At 48.3% G+C, this 19,741-nt stretch overlaps 1 protein-coding gene across 2 annotated transcripts in view; it reads left to right on the forward strand.

The window, feature by feature from the left end:
- The window catches only part of spock2 (SPARC (osteonectin), cwcv and kazal like domains proteoglycan 2), an 80,544-nt gene that overhangs the window by 12,307 nt on the left and 48,496 nt on the right, over positions 1-19,741 (forward strand). Inside the window, exon 2 of one of the 2 annotated variants that reach the window (XM_038783260.1) lies at positions 11,757-11,765. The exons of the other annotated variant lie outside the window; for it this stretch is intronic. Within the exon in view, the coding sequence (XP_038639188.1) occupies positions 11,757-11,765 (9 nt within the window). The remainder of the gene's footprint in view (positions 1-11,756; positions 11,766-19,741) is intronic. 2 annotated transcript variants of the gene reach the window in all.

A 19,741-nucleotide genomic window follows, 5' to 3' on the forward strand; every position in this document is an offset into this window, starting at 1 on the left:
AAAAGCATAGACTATTAGAGTATTCTCAGGTGAGACTGGACACTCATACTGCTAACACAAAACCATTCAAGATGGATCGCCTCAAACCTTGTAGATGTTAACAGGTTGTACCTAACTAACTATATTGCAAGTAGAAAAGTATTTTAACTCCTTGTAAGTTAGCTTCTCTAATAACAGTAAGGAACATATTTACTTCGCCTAAATCTTCCTCTGGTCTTTTGAGTATCGAAGCAGGGAATTTGCAATAAGCTCCCATCAAACATTGGTCGTCCTCAGCTGGCACATTGTGCGCAGTCCTGGGCACCCCTTATTTTAGGGAGGTTGTGAAGGGTTTCGAGAGGGCGCAGAGAAGATTCAGAAGAATGATTCCGGGGTTGAGGAACTCAAGTTAACTGGACAGATTGGAGAAGTTTAAAAAAAAATTTAGAGTACCCAATTATTTTTTCCAATTAAGGGGCAATTTAGCGTGGCCAATCCACCTACCCTGCACATCTTTTGGGTTGTGGGGGTGAAACCCACGCAGACACAGGGAGAACGTGCAAACTCCTCACAGACCCAGGGCCGGGATTCGAACCCGGGTCCTCAGCGCTGAAGGCTGCAATGTGCTAACCACTGTGCCACCGTGCTGCCCTGACAGATTGGAGAAGTTGGGGCCATTCTCCTTGGAGAAGAAAAGGTTGAGAGGAGTAAAAAGCTGGAAATGCTGGAATAACTCAGTGGGTCACACAGTATCTGTGGAGAGGGGAATGAGGTCAATGTTTCGCCTCCAGTATGACTGTTCTTCGGAACTGGTTCCTTTTGGACACAAAAAGTTAAATGTGCTTCTCTCTCTGCTGCCAGACACGCCGTGTTTTTCTAGCATTCTCTCTGACTTTATTTCAGATTTCCAGCACACGCACCACTTTCATTTTAAGGTTTAGAGGAGATTTGATAAAGAGGCTGCAAACGGTGAGGGATCTGAACAGTGCCGATGGGGAGAAATTTCTCCCTTTGGCAGAAGGATTGGGAACAGGAGAACATCGAATTAAAGCAATTTGGCAAAAGAGCAACAGCGACATGAGGGGAAACATTTTTTTAACACAGTGGCTGGTTAGGATCTGGGATGCACTGCCTGGGCATATGGTGGAGGCAGGATCAACTGTGACTTTCCAAAAAGAATGGGGTAAATATTTGGAGAGAAAAATGTTTGCAGTGCTACAGGGAATAGGGGAGGGGGCGGGGGTGGGGGGGGGGGGGGGGGGTTCAGGACCTGGCGATTTGCTCTGACAGAGAACCAGCATGGACACTGGTCTGGATACCCTCCTTCTGTGATGACGATTCTAAGACCGAATGTAATATAGATTTGGAAGGAGGCACACAAAGCTAGTGCACCCTGTGACTGGACATGAGTCACTGTCCAGGGTGCCAGGAATTACTGGTATTGTTTTTTAAAAATAAATTTAGAGTACACAATTCTGTTTTTTTCCAATTAAGGGGCAATTTAGCGTGGCCAGTCCACCTACCCTGCACACCTTTGGGTTGTGGGGGTGAGACCCACGCAGACATGGGGAGACTGTGCAAACTCCACACGGCCAGCGACCCAGGGCCGGGATCAAACCTGGGTCCTCGGCGCCCGCCAAGGGGCAGCAGTGCTAACCACTGAGCCACCGTGCTGCCCTGGTATTAGCTATGTGATCAATAGATCACGGGTTGTCAAAGGAGAAATGGATCCATTCCCCCCCCCCCCCCCGATGTGATTATCTACTTGTTCTTTGGGTGCGATGAATGAAATGAAATGAAAATCGCTTATTGTCACAAGTAGGCTTCAAATGAAGTTACTGTGAAAAGCCCCTAGTCGCCACATTCCAGCGTCTGTTCGGGGAGGCTGGCACGAGAATTGAACCCACGCTGCTGGCCTTGTTCTGCTTTACAAGCCAGCTGTTTAGCCCACTGTGCTAAACCAGCCCCTTCAACATCATCCCATTCCTCTGGTATGGAATCCACTAGTCAATCTTTCCAATGTTATCCCCTTTGCTTAAACCCCCCGCCCCCACCCGCCAAACACTCGATTGCCTGGTCATTCGCCTGGTTGTTGTATCATGACAGCGACTACGCTTCACAGCTTTCTTAATTGGCTTTGGAACGTCCTGAGGTTGAGAAAGGCACTATCAAAATGCAAGTCAGCTTGTGCAAACCTCCCGATTTGTCGCAACAAGAGCAACATTCTGCAAACAAAATGGATGGCGGGGAACAAATATTAAACATTTCCATGAGCTACTCTGCATAGGAGCCCACGGCAAACATTGTCTTGGCTGAATCATGAGTATTCATCAAAGTTGAAACGCTCTTGTTCCATAGAGTGCTGGTGTAAGAGATACCCACCGTTGAGTCAGGCTCTTGTGACCTTAGTTCAGTGTACAACAGGAGCGTTCTGCACAATAGCTAATTGCTTTTGCTGAACTACATTTAGTGTCGGAACCTAATTGTATGCAATCCTGCTGCAGGAAATTTAATTAAATGGCTGTTCAGCTGCATAAATTTGCAATTTTCAATATCACGGAGCCAAATGATTTTGCACAGCCGACCATCCCATAGGCCAGGAGTATCTAATCATTTGCTTCCATGTGTCACCTGGTACCAAGGAGCCTTGGGGCCACGTTGAGGACTAAATGCACGCTCCCATTAATTTCCAATGCACCTGAAATCGTTCACATTATTAGTCCCCGATGTTTTTGTTTGGGTTTATCAAAGGAAAGTCCAAAGATGTGCGGGTTAGGTGGATTGGCCATGCTAAATTGCCCGTAGTGTAAGGTTAATGGGGGGATTGTTGGGTTACGGGTATGCGGGTTACGTGGGTTTAAATGGGGTGATCATGGCTCGGCACAACATTGAGGGCCGAAGGGCCTGTTCTGTGCTGTACTGTTCTATGTTCTATGAAAGGCTTGCGTTTTTAAAATGCCTTTCGACGGTCCGACGTCACACAGTGCTTTGTAGCCAATTAATTATTTCTTGAAGCGTAAACATTGTTGAAAAGTGTCGGAGAAATTGTACCCAGCAAGATCCCACAAACAGCAATGAGATAATCTGTTTTGGTGATGCTAGTTAAAGCAGTAAACATTTGTCAGGACACCGGGGGGGGGGGGGGGGGGGGGGACTCGCTGCATTTTTGAAGCGTGCCATTAGATCTTTCACATTCTTCTGAGAGGCCGGACAGGGTTAAAGTTCCCCCCCCCCCCCCCCAAAGGCAGTAGTGCCTCTGACAGTGCAGCACTCCCACACTACTGTGCAGGGATTGCCAATCTGGATTAAAATCTCAAATCTTATCTTCATCTTAAATAGGAGACCCCTTATTTTTGAATTGTCTCTCCCCTACCCCCGTCCCCCCCCAAGTCCTGGTCTCCCTCGCCCACAAGGGGAAATCCTTTCAGTATCCACTCTCAGGATCTCATAGATATAATTTTTAAGCATGCCTGGAGCAGGGCCAGACATACCCAGAAATGAGGTGTCATCCTGGTGAAGCTACAACACAGAACTACCCACATGCCAAACAGCATAAGCAGCACGTTATAGACAGAGCAAAGAGATTCCACAACTGATGGATCTGATCTAAGCTCTGCAGCTCTGCCAAATCCAGTCGTGAACTCCCTGGAGGAGGAGGCTCCACAAATACCCCGATCCTCAGTAATGGAGGAGTCCAGCGTATCAGTGCAAAAGACAAGGCTGCAGCATTCACACCAATCTTCAGCCTGAAGTGCCAAGCGGATGATCAAACTCGGCCTCCACCAGGGCAACCCTTCAACACAGATACCAGTCTTCAGCCAATCCGATTCACTCCACGTAATATCAAGAAATGGCTGAAGGCACTAGGTACTGCAAAGGCACTGGGCCCTGACAATATTCCGCAATAGCACTGAAAACCTTTATTCCCGAACTTGCCACATCACTAGCATTTGCCCAGCAATTTGGCAAATTGCCCAGGTGCGTCCTGTACACTAAAAGCAAAACAAATCCAACCCAGCCAATTGCCACCCTATTAGTCTACTCTCCATCATCAGTGAACTGACGGAAGGAGTCATCGACAGTGCTATCAAGCGGCACTTGCTTACCAACAACCTGCTCTCTGATGCTCAGTTTGGGTTCCGCCAGGGTCACTCAGCTCCTGACCTCATTACAGCCTTGGTTCAAACATGGACAAAACAGTTGAAGCCAAGAGATGAGTGAGAGTGACTGCCCTTGACACCAAGGCAACATTTGACTGAATGTGGCATCAAGGAACCCTAGCAAAATTGGAATTGACGGGAATCAGAGGAAAAACCTCAATTTTCAGGTTTGGACTGATAAGCAGCAAGTAACATTTGTGCCACACAAGTACCAGGCAATGACCATCGCCAACAAAGAGAATCTAACCATCGCCCCTCGGGGGTTACCATTAATCAGAAACTGAACCGGACCCAGCCATGTAAATACTGTGGCTACCAGAGCAGGTCAGAGGCTAGGAATCCTACGGCGAGTAACTCACCTCCTGAATCCCCAAAGCCTGTCTCCCATCTAGAAGGCACAAGTCAGGAGTGTAATGGAATACTCTCCACTTGCCTGGATGAGTGCAGCTCCGACAACACTCAAGAAGCTCAACACCATCCAGGACAAAGCAGCCCCGCTTGATTGCTCCCCCTTCCACAAACATTCAAACCCTCCACCACCGACGAACAATGGCAGCCGTGTGCACCATCTACAAGATGAACTGCAGTAACTCACCAAGGTTCCTTAGGCAGCACCTTCCAAACCCACAACTGCTACCATCTAGAAGGACAATGACAGCAAGTACGGAGAACACCATCACCTGGAAGTTTCATTCTGAGCCACACACAATCCTGACTTGGAAATATATCGCCGTTCCTTCAGTGTCGCTCGGTCGACATCCTGGACTCCATCCCTAACAGCACTGTGGGTGTGCCTACACCACAGGGACTGCAGCCGTTCCAAGGAGGAAGCTCACCCACCACCTTCTCAAGAGCAATTAGGGGTGGGCAATAGATGCTGGCCCAGCCAGTGATGCCCACATCTCGTAAGTGAATTAAAAATAAATAATCTCTCAATCTTCTAAACTCCAGTAGATACAAGCCCAGCCTGTCCAACATTTCCTCTTAAAATAACCCTTTGTTCTAGTGAACCTGAGCTATGATACTGAGCTGTTAGATTTCCAGGCAGATAGAAGTGTCACCATCTCAGCGCTGTGTTCATGGTTGGACTCCACACTTCACCTTTCCATTTGAAGAAAACAGACAGCTAAGTAACGACACAATGACGAGATGTTTTTAACAGCTTGTGTGAAAGCACACCCTCTCTTCCCCATGTTGGCCATTCCTCGGTCCAAGATGGAATCTCTTTGACCACCCAAAATAAAAACCACACACAGCCCATTGGGCTGGTCAAAACTCTCAATTGAAGTTGCCTTCAGCCCTGCACGACTTCACCTCCTTCTCCATGAGGCCCTGGGTGCTGCTCCACACAGGAAGGAACATAGAACAACACAGCACAGTACAGACCAAGGAAATGGAACATTACCCTAAAAACCCAGAGCCGACAGTGATGGGGAGGAGACACCGCCTGTCCTCATTGTCACTTGACCAAAGTAATTGGTGAAACATTCTGGTTAATCATATTGTACAAACCCTAGTGGGAAATTAAAAAGGGTGGCCATCACCAATTGGCAAACTGTCATCAGAAAGATTTCTACTGACCACCACCCTGGATTTCAGACTCCATGTCAAACCTAGTGAGCTATGTGGAGGTGCAGTGACTGCTGTTGAACACAACAGCCGTTCTGAGCACAGCATGATCCCACTAATAGTGATGAATTGCCACTAAGTCAGTCTTTTGGTGGAGTCGGTTAAGGGAGAAATGTTGGTCCTTTGGGATATGTGGAGAACCTAAGCCCTTGAACGTCGTTTCTAAGCTCAGGCTGAATATTTTCTTTTAAATGTTTTTATTCTCCATTTTCACATTTTCCTCCAAAATTCACCCCCCCCCCCCCAAACAGTAAACGGTAACAAATACAAAATCAATCCCCTTAACAATAACAACGATCCCATCCTCCCACCACCCCAACAACAGCCCACCTGTCAATATATGCATCCAATAAAACAAACCCTCCCACGGTGGAAACAAAAAACAAAAGAGAAAAAGAGAAAGGAGTCCGGGACCGCCCTTGGTCACCCTAGAATCCACTCCCCCCCCCCCCCCCCCTCCCCACCCCACACACTGAACGCCGTCCAACCTCTGAAAGAGTACCGTACATGATACCCAAGAGTTGTAGACCCTCCCCTCCCCTCCAACTCCTCCCGCCCACTGCCTCTTGTAAAACTCCTTCCCCCAACCTCGGTTCCTTCTCCCCAACTTTCCACCCCGGCTAGACCACTCGGACCCTGTTCTGCCAGGCTTCGATGGCCGCAGCTCCTCCCCCCACCTCACTCCAGTTCACTGGCCGGCTTAAACCGGCCAGCCCGGAGGCCCCCGCCCGGCTCTAGGAAAACCCAGAAATCCCCTTTTAGCACAGACCCCGCAAATCCACCTACACCCCAAAGAGCCCTCACTTATACTGCAAGTCCCATCACTTCCCTTGTCCAAATATATACAACATTGGCTCCTTTAGCCCATACACCCGCAGGCAGTGAAACAAAAAAGAAGAGACAAAAAAGAAGAAAATACAGTCCTGAGGTTACATCGGCACATGGCCATTTCTCAGTTTCTCAGTTCTGCCACAGCCCTTCTGCCTTTGCAAACTCCTCCGCTGCTTCCGCCGTTCCAAAATAAAATTCCTTGAGCTTGTAAGTCACCCTCAGCTTCGCTGGATATACAATGCCGCACTGCACCTTGCTAATGTACAGAGCCCTCTTCACCCAGTTGAAAGCAGCCCGCCTCCTCGCCAGCTCAACCGTAATGTCCTGGTATACACGCATACCAGCTCCAGCCCACTGCACCACCCGCTTCTGCTTAGCCCAGCACAGGACCTTCTCCTTCACACTGTACCTACGGAAGCACAGAGTCACTACCCTTAGCGGCTCACTCGCCTTTGGTACAGGCCTCCACGACCGATGAGCCCGATCCAGTTCATATCGGGAGGGATCCTCCCCCTCCCCCAAATAGCTTCGCCAACATCGTGGCAAAATACTCAGTCGGCATCGGCCCTTCAACTCCTTCGGGCAGCCCCACAATCCTCAAATTCTGTCGCCTGGACCTGTTTTCCAGGTCTTCCAGTTTCCCTCGCAGATCCGTGTTCACCTCCATCGCCTTCCGCATCTCCTTCCCCATCGAGGTAAGTTGATCACCGTGCTGCGCCATCGTCTCCTCCACTATCTCAGCGCCTCCCCTTGCTCCCGCACCTCCCCCACTGCGCTCGCCACCGCCGTCGTCACCGGGGAAATCGGCTCCTCCACCAGCACACTCAAAACCTCCCTCATCTCCTTCCTCATCGCCTCCAGGTGTTTTGTAAACTGCCTTTCGAATTCTGCGGCCATCACTGTGGTTATTTCTTCAGCCTTCAGCAATGCGGCCTCCCCTGGTGCTCCAGCCTCCTTTTTCCCTGGTGACCCCGTGGTGACCTCTCCACTCCCCCACGGGCCTTCAGCTGTTCTTTTAATGGCCGTTTTCTTACTGACCCTTGACATCTTCTTCTGCTGTGCCTCCTCCATGCCTTCTCCGTGCCTTTGACGCCTCCTTGGACCTTGGGACCGGGCTTAAAGCCCCGAAAATGCCGTTCCCGATCGGGAGCCCTCCGTTGCGCGCCCGCCTCCCGCCCGCCATCACCGGAAGTCCCTCAGACTGAATATTAATGTCAAGAAAGGGATCAAACGCACCAGCCACACCAATCATTCTCCCATGGTTAGGTGTGCACCGTTTAACCCTTAATTTATCAGTCCACAATTCATTTTGAGATTTCATAAGCATTTCCATTTTAATAAAGTGATGTTCAACACGACCTTGGATATGCTGATGAGGAAATGCTCTGGCTGACAGCGTAGCTCTCAGCCGAAAGGTGAAAGCCGCAGTATTTTAAAACACAGACTGAGACCTGGCTTCCCCATCACAAGATAATTCCCTTAAATTGAACAGCCCGATCCATGACACAGAGGTTAAAAGGGACCACACCACGTAGAAGTGAGCCACACAGGACAGAGTCGCCATGGTTACAGTGATGTAGGGAATCTCGACCTTGAGATTGGGAGTAAAATCCAATGGGCAGCACGGTGGCACAGTGGTTAGCCCTGCTACCTCACGGCACCGAGGTCCCAGGTTCAATCCCAGCTCTGGGTCACTGTCCGTGCGGAGTTTGCACATTCTCTCGTGTTTGCGTGGGTTTCACCCCCATAACCCAAAGATGTGCAGGTTAGGTGGATTGGCCACGCTAAATTGCCCCTTAATTAGAAAAAATGAATTGGGTACTCTAAATTTATTTTTTAAAACTTTATCAGAGATTTGAGGTGGCGATTTGCCATAATCGAATAGATTGGTGGAACGGGTCTGAGAGGCTCAAAGGCCTCATCCCATCCTGCCCCAGCGTTCCAGTCAAGCTACCACAACACAGGTGATTGGCAACACCCATGTTGAAGAGACGGGATCGTGGGACCAGTTTCGGTTTTACATTTTTCCAGATACCAAGCTACTGTTCTGGCTTCTTGTTGTGGGTTATGATGATGTGCGTTGTTGTGGGTTATGATGTGCGTTGTTGTGGGTTATGATGATGTGCGCTGTTGTGGGTTATGATGTGCGTTGTTGTGGGTTATGATGATGTGCGTTGTTGTGGGTTATGATGATGTGCGTTGTTGTGGGTTATGATGATGTGCGTTGTTGTGGGTTATGATGTTGTGCGTTGTTGTGGGTTATGATGTTGTGCGTTGTTGTGGGTTATGATGATGTGCGTTGTTGTGGGTTATGATGTTGTGCGTTGTTGTGGGTTATGATGATGTGCGTTGTTGTGGGTTATGATGATGTGCGTTGTTGTGGGTTATGATGATGTGCGTTGTTGTGGGTTATGATGATGTGCGTTGTTGTGGGTTATGATGATGTGCGTTGTTGTGGGTTATGATGATGTGCGTTGTTGTGGGTTATGATGATGTGCGTTGTTGTGGGTTATGATGTGCGTTGTTGTGGGTTATGATGATGTGCGTTGTTGTGGGTTATGATGATGTGCGTTGTTGTGGGTTATGATGATGTGCGTTGTTGTGGGTTATGATGATGTGCGTTGTTGTGGGTTATGATGATGTGCATTGTTGTGGGTTATGATGTTGTGCATTGTTGTGGGTTATGATGTTGTGCGTTGTTGTGGGTTACGATGTTGTGCGTTGTTGTGGGTTATGATGATGTGCGTTGTTGTGGGTTATGATGATGTGCGTTGTTGTGGGTTACGATGTTGTGCGTTGTTGTGGGTTATGATGATGTGCGTTGTTGTGGGTTATGATGATGTGCGTTGTTGTGGGTTACGATGTTGTGCGTTGTTGTGGGTTATGATGATGTGCGTTGTTGTGGGTTATGATGATGTGCGTTGTTGTGGGTTACGATGTTGTGCGTTGTTGTGGGTTATGATGATGTGCGTTGTTGTGGGTTATGATGTTGTGCGTTGTTGTGGGTTACGATGTTGTGCGTTGTTGTGGGTTATGATGATGTGCGTTGTTGTGGGTTATGATGATGTGCGTTGTTGTGGGTTACGATGTTGTGCGTTGTTGTGGGTTATGATGATGTGCGTTGTTGTGGGTTATGATGATGTGCGTTGTTGTGGGCTATGATGCTGTGCGTTGTTGTGGGCTATGATGTTGTGCATTGTTGTGGGTTATGATGTTGTGCGTTGTTGTGGGTTATGATGTTGTGCGTTGTTGTGGGTTATGATGATGTGCGTTGTTGTGGGCTATGATGCTGTGCGTTGTTGTGGGCTATGATGTTGTGCGTTGTTGTGGGTTATGATGTTGTGCGTTGTTGTGGGTTATGATGATGTGCGTTGTTGTGGGCTATGATGATGTGCGTTGTTGTGGGTTATGATGTTGTGCGTTGTTGTGGGTTATGATGATGTGCGTTGTTGTGGGTTATGATGTTGTGCGTTGTTGTGGGTTATGATGATGTGCATTGTTGTGGGTTATGATGTTGTGCGTTGTTGTGGGTTATGATGTTGTGCGTTGTTGTGGGTTATGCCGTCAATTCAGTTCCTCAGTAAGTACCTGCAAAATGATGAAATCATGACCACAATTCTTCTGACTGAGCATAAGTGCCAGAGCCAGGGACAAGGGGGCCTCAGGGTGGAAAGGGTAGGGACGGCCTGGGGGGGTTGCAAGGGGGTGGGAGTTGCAATTGGGGTTTTGGAGGAGAGCCTGGGGCGGGAGGGAGATCAGGAGGTCACTGGGCCTTAAGGGGAAGGTGCTCCCCAGTCAGAAGGGGGCTTCTGAAGGAGGTGCCCCTCCCCCCTTTTGCCCTCCTTCCTGCCTGAGATCTAACATGGATTCTATCTGGCCTTCCCCCATGGAGGTTCAATCTTCCCGCCAGCCTAAACATTGAGGCTGGGTGGGTAACATCCCTTCAGCGGCCATTTAAGGTCCTCAATTGGATCAAAGTTGGGAAACTTGCCCAAAGCCTTCTCACCCCAGGGTAAAATCGCTTTGTGGTTGGGTGGGTGGGAAGGTGGGAACCCGGAGGGAGGTGGAATCCCATCCCTGCATTTTTACACTCCCCCTCCCGGTTAAAAAAAACGATCATGGGGGGAGCGTAACATTCAGGCTCATTAGTTTATCAAGTAGTTAAAGGGTTTAAGCACTGCCATCTTTTCTCTTTCTGCCCCCCCCCCCCCCCCCCCCACCACCTCCCCGACCCGTCACAAGTCCACTCTCCTCACCCACCACTTGGCACCCACTCATAGCAAAGGTGGGGCTCCAATCTGCCATTCACAACTTTCTGCCCAATCTGCCAGGCGCCAAAGTGAGTGCTGGGAAGTGGGAATAGGCTGAATGTCCACTTATTGTGCAACATGAGCACGATGGAGCGAATGGCCACCCTCCGTACTGTACATTCATGTGATTCTGACACTCGGGGGTGAGAATACCACCCACTGAACTAAGGTTGTTTCCACTGGCGGGTGAAAGCAGAACTAGGGGGCATAGCCTCAAAATAAGGGGAAGTAGATTTAGGACTGAGTTTAGGAGGAACTTCTTCACCCAAAGGGTTGTGAATCTATGGAATTCCTTGCCCAGTGAAGCAGTTGAGGCTCCTTCATTAAATGTTTTTAAGGTAAAGATAGATAGTTTTTTGAAGAATAAAGGGATTAAGGGTTATGGTGTTCGGGCCGGAAAGTGGAGCTGAGTCCACAAAAGATCAGCCATGATCTCATTGAATGGTGGAGCAGGCTCGAGGGGCCAGATGGCCTACTCCTGCTCCTAGTTCTTATGTTCTTATGTTCTTATTATCTATGTAAATTGCCAGTGTACCTGACGGAAGAACTGGGGGCTCTCATGGTCACATCACGCCAATTGTAAGCCACTCTCAGTGGCTGAAGCTGGCTGAGTGTCTCCGTACCTTGTGATCATGTACCTTTATTGAAGGGATTGTCCGCAATGGGCCCAAGCTTTAAACTTGATCTATTAAAGGAACTGGATGCAGTCTGGCAAATCTCCCTTAAGGTGGGGTCCATTCATAGCTCGTATCGGAAGGATTGTCTTCTATTGGTTTGACTTAGTGTCAAGTTATTTACCCTTAACTTGCTAATTGTTTTCATTTCTCTTTCTCATGCTGCCTGTCAGGAAGTGGAGGTTAGTGGTAGTTTAATTCATGATTACCATAAATATTCTAGTATATGGTCTAATTCCTGATTACCATAAGTACTCTTATTTTTGTGATTGTAATTCTGTAATCCATCATTTAGTTAACAGAAGTACTGTTGGATTGCAAAAGAGAAATTTAAACGCAGAGACATTTAAACATCGTGTCTTCTAGATGTTGTCTCCAAAATCACTGTTCACATTCTTTCCCTGCTTACGGATCTGGCCAGCAGGTACAAACAAATGTGGCTGCCTCTCAATGTTAGGCAACGTTCAGCCTCTGCGACCCAAGATGTTAGCTGTGTATCAGGAGGTAGCAGTATGCTAGCCTCAAGGCCAGCATGTTCTGAGTTCAATGTCCACTGTGGAGGCTTAAGTATGAAAACTAAATTGTGGGGTCTCTATCCCACATTGCGTGGTAATCGAAGACCTAGTACTCATGGGCACCAATGAAATTAGGGCTCTCCTGTTGCATCAAAGACCCCTCCCACCCGGCTTAATCACTCTTCCAACTTCTTCCATCGGGCAAGAGATACAGAAGTCTGAGAACACGCACGAACAGACTCAAAAACAGCTTCTTCCCCCCTGTTACCAGACTCCTAAATGACCCTCTTACGGACTGACCTCATTAACACTACACCCTGTCTGCTTCATCCGATGCCGGTGTTTATGTAGTTATATTGTATACCTTGTGTTGCCCTATTATGTATTTTCTTTCCTTCCCATGTGCTTAAGGATCTGTTGAGCTGCTCGCAGAAAAATACTTTTCACTGTACCTCGGTACACGTGACAATAAACAAATCCGATCCAGTCGATAAGGATTAGATGGTGCTCGGACCATGCATGACCATGGGTGCACCGTTCTTGGAAGGACCACACCTTCTGATTTACGATCCCAAATCCAAACAGTCTGGCCTGGTGGGGAAGATGCTGAGGGGAGTTCCTTTGTCCCCATATCTGGAGTTGTACCAATGTTGTTGCTGCTCCCGGAGGCCGGTTTCCATTTCTCATCCTCTTGTGATCAGCAGGCGTGACATTAGCTTGGCGGTTCCTTGGCATTACAGGAACCTGCATCTTCAGACATCAGCCCGTGAGCTGTTCAGCTGGTGACAAACCATTAACTAGAGGTGGAGCTCGGTAGTGCAGCCAGTCAGAACTCTTGGCCATTAGTATTTTCATGATCCTCACCCTTATTCAGCCTTCCCATTAGCATGTGGATGGAGAGGAGAACTGGTGACACGGGTGCTTCCATTGTCATCAGCAAAATTCCTAGAGTGGTCACTGACAAATTGTGGCCAATTTTCCGAGCTGCTTTCATCTGTCTGCAGGACCCTGACCACCAACTCCGCTGTAGTGGTGTGGGGTCTGGCCACGTTCAACCATCTAGAGTAATCTGGAGCAACAAGGTTTTTTTAGAATTAATTTATGGGATGTGAGTGTCGCTGGCTAAGCCAGCATTTATTGCCCATTCTCGCCTTGCCCCGATGATCAAAAAGATTGAGCCAAGGTTGGTCTAGCGAATAAGATGGCACTCGGGACTGTGTGGGTGTCTGGCTGTTAATTCTGTTGTGCTCGAACAGAATGTTTCCATTTCGGAGACGAGGGTGAAGCTCTCGGCAGTGGGTTAGTCCACCGTAGCTCTTGCGAGAACATCAGCCATGGTTTTTGACTTTCCTGGAAGCTACACAGCTGTCAAATGCTGATGCTTCAACCAAGGGTGGAACCTTTGAATGGGTAGGGGCATTTTAACAATCTCCTTGGAATTCAAGGGGGTAATGAACGGTTTGTGATCGTCCTCAGTGTAGACCAGAGAGTCGGAGAACCTTTCTACTGCCCACGTGACTATCAGTGCTCCCCTTTTGTATAGTGGCAAAGTGGTGTTTTGTTCTTGTCCACCCTCTGGAGGCAGAGTTCACAGGCTTCCTGTTGTCAATCTCCTGGACTTGGACTTTTCGTGGGAGATCCCGGAAAGGTTCTGTGATGGTTAGATTCGGGATAAATCTTATCTCCTGATTTATCAGCCCGAGGAACCTCTGGGCATTAGTGATGGACTTTGGTTTCGGGGAGTCGCTGATGGCGATTTTGAGGGTCTACCATGATGAATGATGTGTCCCAGAAATCTGCTAGTTTCAGCTGGGCCTGTGCTGTTTCGTTGTGCCACAGGGTAAGCTCTCGAGATTCCTGCTCCAGGGCTTCCTGCCCTTTTGGCAGGTTTGGCAGGTTTTTGAGTGGACAGGGCGGCCAGGTTTTGGGCTAAACGGACATCACTGACCCCCTCGGTGTGTCGCCAGGTGAGAGGTTGATTTAGCTTACTTGGTTTGGTCTGACCAAAGCAGACTGCAAAGTGATCTGTTGAGTGTGTGATGGTCTATCGTGGCCTTGCGTTTTCAACAACTAACTACCGTGAATAAGTCGGTAAGAGGGCGAGTCAACGGATTCTGGTTTGTGCAATCTGTGGTTCAATCGCATTTGCCCAGCACCCATGTTCCACTTTGTAAAGCACGTCAAAGGCTTTTAAAAATGATTTAAAGTCTGCAAAGGTTCTCCTTGCCCCTGCATGAGAAGGATTTCATCAGCAATAGGCCCTCGGGTGTAGAGGAATAAACAAACCTGGTGTTTCTGCTCTTTGGTAGGGAGACCTGAGGCTGCTGGACCACTCAAACTTATCTTGCCCTGTTTTCCTATGTGGAGACCCTGAACTCCTCCCAACAGGCAGACTAAGAGCAGTGACTGTTTGCCCAGTGTTGCCATAACTTTCCTATTGCCTTCCTGCTTCGGAACGCGTACGGGGTTGTCATTCCAAACAGGGTTTTCTTCCAGTTGCGGTGTCATTGAAATGAAATGAAATGAAATGAAAATCGCTTATTGACACGAGTAGGCTTCAAAGGAAGTTACTGTGAAAAGCCCCTAGTCGCCACATTCCGGCACCTGTTCAGGGAGGCTGGTACGGGAATTGAACCGTGCTGCTGGCCTGCCTTGGTCTGCTTTAAAAGCCAGCGATTTAGCCCTGTGCTAAACCAGCCCCTGGTTTCACCACGACTGCTGCCATGTTTCACGTGCTGCCGGTCGATTAGCTCAGGCGGCTGGGCGGCTGGCTTGTGATGCGGAGCGACGGCTGCAACGGTTCAATTCCTGTGCCGGCTGAGTTCTTTCCATGAAGGCCCCTCCTCAACCTTACCCCATACCTCAGGTGTTGTGACCCTCGGGTTACACCACCACCTGTCAGCTCTCTCTCAAAAGGAAGAGCAACCTGTGGGACTTTGGTGACTTCCATTTCACTTCACTGGTGCAATGGTGTATGTTATCGAGCGAGACTGTCACCTGCCTCGGGTAGTTACTTCAAACTGATTTATTTACACTCTGTCCATGATGAGCTACAGAGTAGGTGCATCTCCCCCGAGTGCTGCCTGCAGTGTCTGCTGTACAGAATCTCTCCAGAGCATGACATGCCGATGTCACTGTTACATAATAGCCTCCATCACTCATTACCATAACGTAGTGAGTTTACTTCCTGCTCTTCATTATTTTTAAAAAAAATTTAGATTACCCAATTATTTTTTTCCAATTAAGGGGCAATTTAGCATGGTCAATCCACCTACTCTGCACATCTTTGGGTTGTGGGGGCGAAACCCACGCAGACACGGGGAGAATGTGTAAACTCTGCACGGACAGTGACCCAGAGCCGGGATCGAACCTGGGACCTCGGCGCCGTGAGGCAGCAGTGCTAACCCACTGAGCCACCATGCTGCCCTCTGCTCTTCTATATTAACAGACCCTCTTTCGCCTCCTCTCGGGCCATTTAAGGTCTCTCCAGCAAAGGGGAAACTCAATCTTGCCTGTGGGGCGGAGAAACCGCCAACTCTGCTTCCCAAAATGCCCATTTCACACATCAGTAAATGCGTGTGGGCTCTGGGTGGCGCATCCCTCGCTTCTGTTTAATTAGAAAACACCTCCTCCACAAAATGCTGAGCGAGACAGGGGGCCTGCCCATGTGTTGTCTCAACGCCAATTAGGGAGCCCAGTCCAGAAGTTTCTATTTGTTTGTGCACCCTAGCAGCAGACGGCAATACGATGCAGCAGGATTGACCGATGGTGACTGAGGCCGGGGGACATGAGACAGCTAGTGCAGTGCCGAGAGAGTGCTGCACTGTCAGAGCCTGTTGGGGCTGGTTTAGCACAGGGCTAAATCGCTGGCTTTTAAAGCAGACCAAGGGAGGCCAGCAGCACTGTTCAATTCCCGTACCAGCCTCCCCGAACAGGCACCGGAATGTGGCGACTAGGGGCTTTTCACAGTAACTTCATTTGAAGCCTACTTGTGACAATAAGCGGATTTTCATTTTCATTTTTCATTTCATTGTGTTTCAGGTGAGACATTAAGCCGAGTGAGGCCTTATCTGCTCACTAACGATATCATCGCACTGCTTTGTAGAAGGGCAGAGGCGTGGTGCAGCCTTTTATCCGGTCATTCTCACCTGCTGCTTGTGGGAGCTTGCTGTGCACTATTTGGCAGCCGGCCTTCCTACATTTCAACAGTGACTGCGCATCAAAAAGTACTTTATTGGCTGTAAAGTGATTTGGGACATTCTGAGGTTGTGAACAACAGAATAGAGATGACAATTATTTTTTTCATAGCTGCCGCACATCTCAACATCCTCGATTGAATAGACAACAAGATGTGAATGTACAGATGTACTTAAGGAGCAAATCCTGATTGTGTGTGAGCTCAAGGCTATTTAGTTAGTCCAAAGTATTCCTTCAGGGCGTATATTCCAGGAGGTTCTGCTGACTTTGGCTTTGCTTTCACAGTTGATGACGTTATCAGAAGGGCTCGATTGAGTTACTGCATTGTAAGACACTGCTTCCCATCAATTATTGGCTCAGTGGTGTCTACTGCCTTCTCTCCAGACAGAGAAGGGATCAATAAACACACCATTTCAGAGTTGTCCAAGCTCAGCAGCCCATTAGGGAACGATTGCAGCATCTCCAAGCCAATGATAAGGCTAGCCTTCTCAGGAACAGAGTCAATAATGTCAAAAAGACAGAACGATGACCTGAGCCATAGTCTAGTGACAGCAGATCAGGACAAAACGCATAGCGTGTTTGTCAGAGGTTTCTAGGCCTGTCACTTTAATGGGACATCAAACCCATTTATCACAAAAGCATTCAGATGGCAAATAGCAAATTGGGCGGCACAGTGGCAGAGCGGCTAGCACTGCTGCCTCACAGCGCCGGGATCCCGGATTCAATTCCGGTCCTGGGTGACTGTGTGGAGTTGCACGTTTTCCCCGAGTCAGCGTGGGATTCCTCCGGGTGCTGCGGTTTCATCCCACATGATGATCCAAAGATGATCATTGCACGAGGTTACGGGGATAGGGCAGGGGTGGAGTTGGCCTAGGTCAAGTGCTCATTCAGAGGGCTGGTGCAGACTCGATGGGCCAAATGGCCTCCTTCTGCACTGCATGGCTTCTTTGGAACTCATCAACATGGGTTGAGATTCCAAATGTTAATATCCCGCCCCCAAAAGATCTGGGCTTACATTCTGTAATGCCAAACTATCTGTTGCTGCCTCTAATATTGTTAGAGATGTATTGATATCTCTAAAATGAATAAATTATATCTGCTAAAAATCTTATATCGGCCCATTTTTAGTTATGTTCACGCCCAGTAATCAACCCTTTGTAAGCATACGCATGTATGAATTAGGAACAGGAGCAGGCCACTCGGCCCCTCGAGCCTGCTCTGCCATTCACAAAGAACATGACTGATCTAATGGTGCCCACATTCCCACCAACCCCTGAGAAACTTTCACTCCCCCTCCCTTGTCAGTCAAGTATCCATCAAGCTCAGACATAAAACTATTCCAAGATTCTGCTTCCACCGCCTTTTGAGAGAATTCCAGATACTCCCGATCCTCTGAGAGAATGACATTCTCCTCATCTCTCCGTCTTAAATTGGCGCCCCCTAATTTTTAAACAATGACCAAGTAATACCAAGTGAGAACCAATAATGTGAGAGATTATCCATTTATATGTTAAATAATGCAATTTCTCTTCCAAATATTACTTCCTAATTTATTTTCTAAATGATGAAGAGTTAGAAACAAGTAGCGTTCCAGAGAGACTTTCAAGAGCCAGGTACACAGCTTATTAAAGCGTTGTGAACAGGTACCGAACATAATTAAAAAGGCTGATGGAATGTTGGCCTTATATAATGAAACCCAATTAGATAGGTTAGCACCGCAGAATGGGGGAACAGGCTCGAGGGGCTGAATGGCCTTCTCCCATTCCTGTGCTCCGAAATGACACTGCACACTGTACTTGAGGCAATCACGACCACTTTTCCCTCAGGAATACATTGGGCTAGTTCTTTCCCCCTGTTCATCGTAAACACAGAACTCTGGACAACTCTCGCGCCAGCTATTGCTTTGAACAGTCAGTTAGCTTAAGCCCTGAATATATTCGAGTTTGAGAACAAATATTAGCGTTTGAAAGATCGACCTATTCATTTGAAATTCATCCCATCTGTCATTTTAATGGAGTGAACCTGTTTAGGTCAATCAGAATTCTGACATTCACTGACTGCGCGCTAATATTGGCACAGCTCAGTTTTAGAGCATGTTATACTTCAGCAGGGGCCGGGTTAGCTCAATGGGCTGGACAGCTGGTTCGTGATGCAGAGCAAGGCCAGCAGTGGGGGTTCAATTCCCGTACCAGCTGAGGCTATTCATGAAGGCCCAGCCTTCAGGTTAAATCACCACCAGTCAGCTCCCCCCGACAGGGCTTATTCTCACTGGAATGGCGGAGGTTGAGGGCGACCTGATAGAGGTCTACAAGCCGCCTCTAGTCTACTGGGGCATTACCTTACACCTCAGCAGCATTGAGCCTCTGGGTATTTTCAATCCTTCACTGGCCAGTTGATGTGTTTTAATTTCACCTTCTCCCTGGTTACCGGTACCGGCGGCCGGTCTTCGTCGCCTTGGTGATTTTGGCTGTTACCCCAATTTAATTTGAAGAGAATATCCTGAGGGATATTCCCCAATTTCCATGGTTCCACCATTACCTTCTTAAAAAATAATTTGAAGAGTCCAATTCTTTGTTTTCCAATTAAGGGTCGGTGGGAATATGGGCACCATCAAATCTGTCATGTTCTTTGTAAATGGCAGAGCAGGCTCGAGCGGCCGAGTGGCCTTCTCCTGTTCCTAATTTATACATTCGTATGCTTACAATGGGTTGATTACTGGGCGTGAAAACGATTAACAATGGGCCGATATAAGATTTTTAGCGTATCCAATCCACCTCCCCTGCACATCTTTGGGTTGTGGGGGTGAGACCCACGCAGACACGGGGAGAATGTGCAAACTCCACACGGACAGTGATTGTCCTCACCGCCGTGAGGCAGCAGTGCTAACCACTGCGCCACCCTGCTGCCCACCGGTTTCCCCATTAGCTGCCACACCTTCAGTCACCTAGACCTGAAGCTCTGAAATTCCCACTTGCCCCTCCCCTCTTTTTAAGATACTGCTTAATGCTTGCCTCATGTGACCTTGCATTTGGTCAAGGGACCTAATATCTTCTCATTTGGCTCAGTGTCCACATTTTTTTAGAAACAATGGCTCTCTTTGGAAGGGTGTATTATTCCGTTAACGGTGCCGTGTAAATGCAAATCGTTGCTGTCTTCACAGGAAGCATAGTGGCAGGTCACAATATAATCCAGGGAGAACAATAGACAAACAAAGACACCCCGCTGCTTGCAGGCTGCTCTTGAGTACCTGATACCTCGCAAGCTTTCCAAACCTTATGTTAGAACATAGAACAGTACAGCACAGAACAGGCCCTTCATGTTGCGCCGAGCCATGATCACCCTACTCAAACCCACGTATCCACCCTATACCCGTAACCCAACAACCCCCCCTCCCCTTAACTTTACTTTTTATTAGGACACTACAGGCAATTTAGCATGGCCAATCC

Source organism: Scyliorhinus canicula, chromosome 22, assembly GCF_902713615.1.
Source record: "Scyliorhinus canicula chromosome 22, sScyCan1.1, whole genome shotgun sequence".
NCBI classification, from domain to species: Eukaryota; Metazoa; Chordata; class Chondrichthyes; order Carcharhiniformes; family Scyliorhinidae; genus Scyliorhinus; species Scyliorhinus canicula.